Source organism: Podarcis tiliguerta, assembly GCF_965153285.1.
Source record: "Podarcis tiliguerta genome assembly, chromosome: 12".
In the NCBI taxonomy this organism is placed as follows: Eukaryota; Metazoa; Chordata; class Lepidosauria; order Squamata; family Lacertidae; genus Podarcis; species Podarcis tiliguerta.
The window spans coordinates 50,581,290-50,592,011 of NC_139545.1; the positions used below are offsets into that span (position 1 = coordinate 50,581,290).

The 10,722-nt window shown below is 44.1% G+C and overlaps 1 protein-coding gene across 2 annotated transcripts in view; it reads right to left on the reverse strand.

The window, feature by feature from the left end:
* Positions 1–10,455, reverse strand: part of LOC310660805 (sodium channel protein type 5 subunit alpha-like) — a 52,770-nt gene extending 42,315 nt beyond the window's left edge. Inside the window, exons 1-6 of one of the 2 annotated variants that reach the window (XM_083406055.1) lie at positions 8,510–10,455; positions 7,930–8,058; positions 6,016–6,107; positions 5,204–5,404; positions 3,530–3,593; positions 1,231–1,381 (exon numbers count right to left, since the gene is read on the reverse strand). In XM_083406055.1, the coding sequence (XP_083262181.1) occupies positions 1,231–1,381; positions 3,530–3,593; positions 5,204–5,404; positions 6,016–6,107; positions 7,930–8,058; positions 8,510–8,550 (678 nt within the window). In that variant the 5' untranslated portion in view covers positions 8,551–10,455. Of the gene's footprint in view, positions 1–1,230; positions 1,382–3,529; positions 3,594–5,203; positions 5,405–6,015; positions 6,108–7,929; positions 8,330–8,509 lie in introns of those variants that run through there. The other variant, XM_083406054.1, reaches the window with a different exon arrangement.
* Positions 10,456–10,722: the final 267 nt, after the last annotated feature.

Genomic DNA, 10,722 nt, shown 5'->3' on the forward strand with positions numbered 1-10,722 from the left:
GTGAAACGCGGGTGGCGCTGTGGGTAAAAGCCTCAGCGCCTAGGGCTTGCCGATCGAAAGGTCGGCGGTTCGAATCCCTGCGGCGGGGTGCGCTCCCGTCACTCGGTCCCAGCGCCTGCCAACCTAGCAGTTCGAAAGCACTCTCGGGTGCAAGTAGATAAATAGGGACCGCTTACCAGCGGGAAGGTAAACGGCGTTCCGTGTGCTGCGCTGGCTCGCCAGATGCAGCTTGTCACGCTGGCCACGTGACCCGGAAGTGTCTGCGGACAGCACTGGCTCCTGGCCTCTAGAGTGAGATGAGCGCACAACCCTAGAGTCTGTCAAGACTGGCCCGTACGGGCAGGGGTACCTTTACCTTTACCTTTAGTATTGGAAGTAGGCTTTCTGTCCCTGATGGGGTTTTTTCTGTTGCTGATCTCTGTTGCTTGCTTCTAAGTTTCTCCTTAAATTCCTGGGCTTATGTTTCATACCCTCCAAGTGTCCCGATTTTCCTGGAAGGTCCCTGTTTCCTCAGAGTGCTGAGCTCGGAGAGGAGAATAAGCTAGTGTTTAAGCAGTGGTGGCTATGAAGGAGCATCCTGTTGCCTCTCCCTGGCTCTCCACAGCTGCCACTGACAACCTCCTCCTTTGAGCAGTTCATAGCAGCTGCTGGAGAACGGGAGAAGAGGAGAAAAGGCTGCCACTACCGAGGCTCAGCCCTGCATGATGTGCCAGCTCTGAGGTACAGGCATGGCTGTCCTGGGCAGGAGTGGGGTACAAGGGGTATTGATGATGATGATGATTAAAAAAGCTTTGCGCATCTGTGCCTAATCTTGCCCTTTTCTAAAATGTATTTATTGATGTGTGGATTTTTTTGTAACTCTACCAAAGAGTGTTTTCTCAGGATGGTGGTGTGTGTTCTGTTGGTGCAGCGGTGACGATACTCACCCTTCTTCAAATAGGGAATGCTCCGCGGGGCGGGGGGGGGACACAAAAACATGGGGGCGGGGGTTTGAAGAGGCTCAGTTGTGGGAGGGAGTGGAAAATGTTCCTATTTTCATCTGAGAAATGTTAAAGGGTATGTTTCCTGTATGGAAGTCCATGGAAGCATCATGGTACTTCCAGTATACTTCCAAAGTGTTCATTTCTAACTTGACCAGAAGGTGGAGCCATAACCCAACTATCCCTGCTATGTTAAAGGAAATTTACCCTTCTAGTAGATACCAACAGTACATTAAAGAAAAAGTTTTACCTGCCGATAGAGGATTTCCCAACTATCCTGTGTCATCAGTCGGAACAATGATAGAAAGGCCCATCCAAAATGATCGAAACTGGTGTATCCATCATCAGGATTTTCTCCATATTTCACGCAATAATAGGTTCCGTTTTCACATTCAGTTTCACTTACAAAAGAGAATACATACAATACAAGAGAATACATACGGATAACTTTCAAGTAAAAGATCTCTCTGACTGCTTACCTCACAAGTGGAACCTGGACATTCACATCTTTCTCAAACATACTTAATCTTCTAGGTTTTGTTACAGTCTCAACATCAATACTGAACAGAGTTTATTAAAACCAACGTTATCAACATTTTTACTGACCCCTGTGATAAGTTATAATTTTATTCCCCTGCTACAGAAAAGTTTTGTATGTTCAGAGAAAGCTATTAAAGGCATAATGGCATAGGACAGAGACTAGCCCATCCTATCTCAAAGTCCATGTGGGAGCAGTAACTATAAAGCGTGGAGGCAGAAGGGTCTGAGTGAAGGATTTGCTTCTTAATAGACTACCCCTAGTTCTAAGAATCACCTGGCAGATGTAATTGTGATAAGGAGTGACCTTGAAAGACTTCTTTCAGTGGCTCAATGAGGTGTTGTTGTTTTACTTAAAGCCCAGAATACCTTGTGGAGATCCCATGAGGGGAACCTTTGCACTGTTTGTGAGTTAAGTTGTGTTGCACCTCTGAGGAAAAGATGAAGGTAGGTAATAACTGAGTGGTCTGTGACCTTATTTTGAGAGGACCAAGAAAAGGTCGGAGGCCTTTCTGTGAGTGGTTGGGGAGAGTCTCTGGTGAATGCTTGCTTGTACAAAGATAACATGTTCCTTGAAACCTGCTTTGGAGTGTAAGACTTTCTCCCACTTTTACCATATTAGGAAGACTGTCCAGATGACTTCATAGATGTGACATGTAAATGTTCTTCTAGATCAGGCTTCCTCAACCTCGGCCCTCCAGATGGTTTTGGCCTACAACTCCCATGATCCCTAGCTGGTCATGGATGATGGGAATTGTAGTCTCAAATCATCTGGAGGGCCGAGGTTAAGGAAGCCTGTTCTAGATTCTTGGAGACTCTCTTCTAGATATGACTAGAGTGACAAGGAAAATTTATCCTACATACTTCCTCCTCTTCTTTTTTCTCCCCAGTGGAAGATCTGACCAAACGACTAGTCATGATGGCTCTCCTATATCAGGTATTAGAGGCAGCATGCCTCTGAGCAACAGCAGGAGAGGATGATTCCCAAAGACATTGGGTTGGCTGTTGTGAAAGACATGCTGGACAATGTTTCTAGATAGACCTTTGGCCTGATCTAGCACCACTCTTCCTTTGCTTCTGACACATTTTCAGAAGTCAGATCCATCTACTATTGAATGGGGAGACTGGTCAATACGGTACATTGATTAAGTGGAGTGTGTTCGAGGTTTTCTTGACCCCTTCCTGTCAGGGAATCCTCTGGGGGAGGCACACTCAAGGCAGAAGGACCTTTTATTGTGCTTGATCTTATTTACTCGTGTCTTTTGACCTGAAAGCATTTCAGAATCTGAAGAGAAGAGAAAGAGATGATTGATACACTTTCCCCCCTAGCTAAGAATTGGGGTAAGGAGTAGAGTTTTGTTTTTACTCTTATTAGGCCAATGAAGGCAGGGACTAGAACTGTTAGGGGGTTTCCGTCTGCATAAATTCTGCCTTTCAGAATGAGGGAAAAACCCACTATAGATATGCTCCTCCACCAACAGAGTCGGGGTGATTTTTATCAGGTCTGCAGAATAGAAGGAAATTATTAAACGTCCCAGTCATGCATGGCTGCTGTTTAAATTTTAAAACTAAGCATGTTAATTGTTTTAATTGTTAATTGTATTAACATTATTATTATTATTAGTAGTAGTAGTAGTAGTAGTAGTACCCTGTCCATCTGACTGGGTTGCCCCAGCTATTCTGGGTGGCTTCTAGCATATACAGAAACAAAGTAAAATTTCAAACATAAAATACATCTTTATACAGGGCTGCCTTCAGATGCCTTCTAAAGGTTGTATATTTACTGATCTCCTTGACATCTAATGGGAGGGTGGTTGCCATCACCAAGAAGGCCTGGTTCCCTGCAAACTCACTTCTTGCAGTGAGGGAACCACTAGAAGGTCTTCGGAGCTATATCTCAGTGTCCAGGCTGAATGACGGGGTGAAGACGCTCCTTTAAGTATATAGGGCTAAAGCCGTTTATAGCTTTAACAATTAACATCTTGTCTAGTTTGGTCCTCAGTTACACTTACTTGGGATGTGAGGTGTATCCACACAGCAATACATCAGTAGAAGAATTCTTTTTCTGATATACTTCTGGAAGCAAACATTTTGGAAGCAAAAGTAATAGTCATTTAAAGCCTCTTCCTACCTCACCATACAATGGATGCAGTTATCAGCTGAATAACAAACTCCCAGTCAGGTGGCTAACCTGCGTCTGACCCACCAAGCCACATGAAATTGGTCCACCAGACCCTGCAGCAGTATCCCCTGATCTGATTGAGAGAGCAGAATGCTGGACTTTCTGTGATGAGTTCATTTTCTGCAGTGGATGGAGGGGGCCCACATGTGGGTTGTGTCTCCCACTCACTTCACTAGGCAAGATATGCAGATTGATGACACCCTAAGACTGGGAGGGTAACCCACCCCAGTTTCCACAACAGTATGCAATCATGGCAAGGCAACTGGCAAACAGAATAGAACAGGAACAGAAAAACCAACAGGGAACATACCCCTGGACACACCCTCCCTGCCTCATTTTACTACGTACGGCTGTACCTACATTTTAACCCAATACATCCGCCTACTGCAGTCACCCTAAGCACTGAGAGCATTGGATCTCCTCCATCCCCTGCAGAAAATGAATGCAAGTCCAACATTCTATTCTTCTGGAGTGGAGGAGGAGATTCATGGATGGCATATTCTCAGGGGTGCCCAGCTGAGTAGGCTCTCCTGTGGCCTGCCCCCACCCTGTTGTTGAACCACCTCCTGCAGTGCCTGCTTGCTGAAGGACATGTTGGCTGATGCATACACTCTACGCTTGCATTGTTTCACATAAGTCGACACTGAAGCCCAGGTGACTCCCCCAAAAGAGCACCAGTCCCAAAGACAGCAGAAGAAAATTCACTCTCCGTGGAGTGGAGGGAAGAGATCTGCCTTCAATCACCAGTTGGGGAGGGAGTCAGAAGAAGGCCCCACCTCACCAGAATGTCATCCATCTCAGTAGCGTTCTGACTGCCCCTCAGGATGTCTCCTTAAACTCTCTTTCCTTCTGACAGAAGACGATTGCTCCAAAAGAGGCAGAATCACTACCATGGGATGCACTGGGGTCCTTGACTCCTCAGAGGAAGTCATCAGTAAGGCTAGGTTACTCATGCCAAGGCTGGATAGACTAAATTCAATAAGTGAATTCCAATCTCCTCCCTTATATCCCACATGGAAGAAAGAGTAGAGAAATCAAGCTGGAAGTTGCTATGTCATGGGCTGGCTGAGTTAGAAAGATGCAGGTGGAGGATTGGTTGAGGAACCAGTGAATGGCAAGGCCCAGATTATCTGGGGAGGTATTAGGAATAGGGCTTTCTAGGTGGTGGCTCCACAACTTTGGAACTCTCTCTCCAGACCCTTTGAAAAAAATAAAAATCCAGGTGCCGTACATAATTCAGCTCAAGTCATATGACAGCATTATTATTGTTACTATTAGTTCTTACACAATAAAGACGCTAGCAAAATATAAAGTCTAAATCTGACTCAACATGGTTTAATGAAACTTCAAAACCACATAATAATATGGTGCGTGGGATGCTACTGTATTAATTTATAAATGCCAGTTTAGGAATGATCCGAAAGTAAAACACTGTTTTGGCAGTACAAAAAGTACCAGGGTTATGTAAGCAATATGCTACAGATTTAAAGGAGGGTGTTTTTACCTGAATCCTGTAATGTGCATGACTCCTCCTTGCTGATGCTCTTATTCAAGTAAGAAGCATGGACACATTTATATTTTAAGTTGCCCATGAAGAGTTGGAGGCCAACCAAGGCAAAGACAGCCAAGCAGAAAACTGTCAACAGCATCACATTGGCAAGCTTCTTGACAGACTGAAGAAGTGAAGCTATAATTACTTTCAGTCCTATGAACAGAAGAGTAAATATTATACAGACTGATATCAGAGGACAAAAACTACAGCCCTTTTGAATTATGTTTCTCAGCTATTACCTTTAGGGTCTACGCTTTGGGAAGCAACCCTGAAGTCCAACTATTGCAGTGTGCTTTAGGGGTGCGGAGATGGGAGTGCATAACAGTGTCTCACCTTCTGATAGTGTCTGTCTCCTGATTTGTTTTTGGAAGTGCACCAGAATTTGAACAAGCTCCCTATAGGCTATAGTCTTCTGGTACCATTTAAAGTTCAGCTTTGATCTATAATAAGGTTGCCAGACGTCCCTGTTTCCCAGGGACAGTCCCCACATTTACAAATCAGTCCTCTGACAAAATCCTGTCATTCCTACTGAAGTTGAAAAGTGTCCCTGGATTCATTGGGGGGGGGGGATCTGATAACCTTAATCTATAAATTGTGTTGTTGTCAGAATTTTTCTCTTTTGTGGCTTACTGTTTCATTGAATTTTCATAATAGATTGTTTTTAACTATTTCTTATTTGGGTTAGTTTGAATTCCTTGAGTGAAAGGTGGAAGACAAATTTAGTAACTGAACAAACAGACAAAGCAAGAAAAAGAGCCTCTCACCTGGAATTACAGAAACAGCTTTTAAAGTTCTCAGAACCCTGAAAATTCGGATAGCTGAAATGCTACTAAAAGGCAAAGCCAAAGCTGCGTACCTGAAAATTTCAAAATATGAAAAAATATATTGACAGACTCATCATTTTATAAGACAATGCTGCTGGTAGCTGTAGTTTGTATTCTGCACACATATTCTTGCCTGCCCCCGCCAATCCCTGCCTTCCCCCATACAACGGGCAATTAGTGTGGAATGTGAGCTACAACTGAGGGGTAGTACCAGTGGCGTAGCGTGGGGGGTGCAGGGGGGGCCGGCCGCACCGGCCGCAACATCTGGGGGTGGGCGCAGCTCTCTGCCCCTACCTGGCTCACTCACTCTCTTTCACTGCAGTGCTGGCTGTGCGAATCCGATCCGAGCCGCCGGGTCGCCGCCCACTGTGGAGGGGAGGGTGCCAGGCGTGCGGTGCGGTGCGGAGAGAGAGTGAGGGACTATCTGGGGGAGGGACAGTGCAGCAGAGGGAGGGCGCAAATTACTTGCCTTGCCCCGGGTGCTGACAACCCACGCTACACCACTGGGTAGTACACAGCATTAGTATTCCAAAGGCTCTGGGTTCAATCTCCCACACTTCTGGGGGGGGGGGGGGAATCTCAAGGAGCAGGAAACTCAAGCAGAGCTACTGCTTACCAGGAGCATGCAGCAGTGGGTTAGAAAGACCTATCATCTGATTTGGGATAAAGAAGCTTCATGTGTGTATATTGTTTTTGGGAAAGGGCCATACTCACTCAGTGGTAAAGCCTTTGCATGCACAAGGTCCCATTTTGTGTGTATGTAAACTCAGGGAGGACAGGGCCACAGACCATTCCATTCCACCACACGCTGTACTAGCATTCAGTTTATACTGAAACAAACCTCCACACATAGTTTTCCTTCAATAAGAGCCCATATGGCATAGTGGTTAGAGTGTTGGACTAGGGCCTGGAAGACAAGGTTCAAATCCCTGCTTGACCATAAAGCTGCCCGAGTCACCCTCTCTCAGCCTAACCTATGTCGCAAGGATAGAATGAGGAGGGGGAGAAGCATCTACATCACCTTGAGCTCCTTGGAGGAAAGGTGGAAAATAAATGTAGTAATAAATAAAATAGGAATTAAATAATGGTAACATAAGAAGAAGAAGAAGAGTTTGGATTTGTTATCCTGCCTTTCACTCCCTTTAAGGAGTCTCAAAGCGGCTTACATTCTCCTTTCCCTTCCTCCCCCACAACAAACACTCTGTGAGGTGAGTGGGGCTGAGAGACTTCAGAGAAGTGTGACTAGCCCAAGGTCACCCAGCAGCTGCATGTGGAGGAGCAGAGACGCGAACCCGGTTCCCCAGATTACGAGACTACCGCTCTTAACCACTGCACCACACTGGCTGTTCAAAATTGTGCAGATATTTCTACAACGTATAGTTAAAATTTGACACAAGTCCAAAACACTCCTCATCCAAAGGGCACAACATGAAGTCTAATAGTAGCTAGAATTAGTAGATTAACAAGTCGAACTACATCCACAATGGGTGAAATTCAGCATCATCCTACGGTGAACATCCTGTCAATGCAAGTAGTGCAGGTTGCCAGACGTAACTATCCTCCTCTCCTTCCCCTCCCCCACTGTTCTGGGGGTTCTCCCCACACTGCCTGAGCCAATTTTGGGGTGTGTCAGAGTTGTGATGGGAAGGAAAGGAAGGGAAAGCCCTGTTACGCAAGCAGAAGTTTTCACACAGGGCTTACAATGACACAACTTGTTAGGCGATTCCCACCTTATATGTTTAAATGCTCCCAAGGTCAGCAGCATCTTCACATGCAAAGCTAGCAGAATACTAGCTCTAGTTTTCCTCCTGTATTAAAAATTATAAACTGCAAAGAAGGAACACTGCAACTTACGTCATAATTAAAACAAATAAATCCAGAACGTTCCAGGGATCTCGAAGATAGGTGAATTCATTCAAAACAAATCCCCTTGCAACTATTTTTACTGCAAATTCAACTGTATAAATAACTGTGAAAATATACCTGAAAATCAAAGCCAGAGAAACAAAATCATTACCAGCGTGGAGGGAATCAAGGCTACTCATGTGCTGTTTCCCACATGAAGCCCAAGGGAAAATGGAAGTGCTATGGTGGCATTGTAGGCAAAGGTGTGGTTAGATTTCATTATACGATGATAATATTTATTTATTTCCATCTCTGAGCCAACTGCTAGATAAGGCTTGCACATTGTATGATCCAGAAAGCAAAATACATCCCACCAGTCACGTATGAGCTGCTGTTTGACTCACCCTCCCCTTACACAAGTTAGACCTGAGTAGACCTCAGTGCACCTATTTGAATATCAGGTGCACCTCTGATATTTGCCACTTACAAGCAGGCATCCCTTCTGTGTTTATTCCTGCCTGCCAATGGGTTGATTCTCATTCAGTCCATAGATTAGCATATTGTAAATGAAGTGTGGAGTGATACTTACTCAGCGATATAGTATTTTTCTGGAGGCTTGTTTAAAGTCATAAAAATACAGTTAACGAGAACCACACACGTTATGAATGCTATGAATAATGTACATTATGCGTTAAGGAAATAGTGTTTCATTGAAAAATAAGGGGTAGACCTCCAGGTATAAGGTGGTATATAAATTAAACAAATAAATAAATATTCAACAGCTTGTGGTAAAATATGAGTAAGCAAAATAAATGTGATTAATGCTACTTACTATCATGCTCTTAAATTAAAAGGAAACATCTAAAAATAATGCATTTTCTTTAGTTTAACTTTGCTTGTTTCTTGTTTATTCAGCATAGTAACTGTTATGAACCTTAGGCTGTAGTCAGCATCAGGACTGATACAAGGTAGTTCCCGTGCACATTTTCAAACACATGAGGTTGATCGGAAGAAATCTCCTTTCAGCCTTTTAACAGTAGACAGTCTTGCCTTTATTCTCTGGGTAACCGAAGAATTGATACTTTTGAATTATGGTGCTGGAGGAGACTCATGAGAGTCCCATGGACTGCAAGAAGAACAAACCTATCCATTCTGAAGGAACTCAGCCCTGAGTGCTCACTGGAAGGACAGATCCTGAAGCTGAGGCTCCAATACTTTGGCCACCTCAGGAGAAGAGAAGACTCCCTGGAAAAGACCCTGGTGTTGGGAAAGATGGAGGGCACAAGGAGAAGGGGACGACAGAGGACGAGATGGTTGGACAGTCTTCTCAAAGCTACCAGCATGAGTTTGACCAAACTGCGGGAGGCAGTGGAAGACAGGAGTGCCTGGCGTGCTCTGGTCCATGGGGTCACGAAGAGTCGGACACGACTAAACGACTAAACAACAACAAACAAGATCCATGTCTAACCCAAACAAGAGCTCTTGACGGTACAAAAGAAGATTTAGGGGACGTGGCATGTCACCCGTGGGGGTGTGACGCACATCCGTGGTTGTGCGGCGTGCAGCATGCGTCCTGGGGGTGGCGGCCACGATTGCACCCTTTCCCCAAATGGTGCCCCCCCCTTTGTACGCCAGTGGGGCAATGGTTGCCACTTTTAGTCATAGTCCAAATCAGGCCAGCTCACCATATGCCCAACCCCACAACATTCAGACCTTCTGCTGCCTGTATGGATGTCGAGTGTAGGAAAGCTCCCGTCCTTACCTGCACATTCCATACCTTCAAAACAGGGCTAGTGCGTCCAGTATAGAATAAACCAAGGTGTTAAAGATAGGTATGAACTTCTGGGTGAAGTGAAGGGAATACGGAACAAAGTTGCATAAGCAAACAAATTTCTAGCCTACAGTTGCACACTTGGGGCATGTACTGTTTATAATTTGGGGTTGCATGTTTTGAGGTGAAGGGATCATGTTACACTAGCTCTGATCATTTAGCTATAGTATGAAACATGACTGCAAGACAAGGGATCTTAATATACATGGCCAGCAAAACAAGTGGCTCTCGTATTGTATGACTCACCACAGAAGAATGGCTGGTGGTCAGTTTTCCTAAAGGTGCTTTTGCACCATCTCAATTTCTTTTTTTATTTCAGTTTTTAATTTGTGAGTATAATAGAAAAAAGAGAAAAGCAAATAATAATAATAAACATTGTCAGGTGACATTAAGAATAATAATATTCCATCAATCCTGATTTAAACATATAAATTAATACAGGCAGTCTAAATAGGTATCTAAACAAAACAGATAATTATAAGCCATGTGTTCAAGCACAGAAAGGACACTGAGATCTTCAACCTGCTGAGCACCAGCTGATTACATCTGTCACTGCAAATTACAAGGGGATCTGGCCTAGCCTACATTTCCTCGAATCTTCTGTAGGTCTAAATAATAAATTGTACTCTTTCTTATTCGTAACACAGTTGAAATTTTGTTTTGAACTGCAATAGTGGACCATAGCAAAGTTGCAGAACACAGGATAACAACAACAACAACAGCAGCAGCAACAATAATAAAACTAAATAAATAAGTAATTTATTATTTGTACCCCACCCATGTCTCCCCAGTCACTCTGGGCAGCTTCCAACGAAATATTAAAAATAGAATAAATGATTAGTCAAACATGTGAATCCAGTCAAATATTACAGAAAAATGAGGGTGGGAGTTAACCTCAATGGTCAATAGCTAATCTAACCTAAAAGAAACTTCATTTCAAATTCAAACAGATAACCAGGTAACATAAAGAA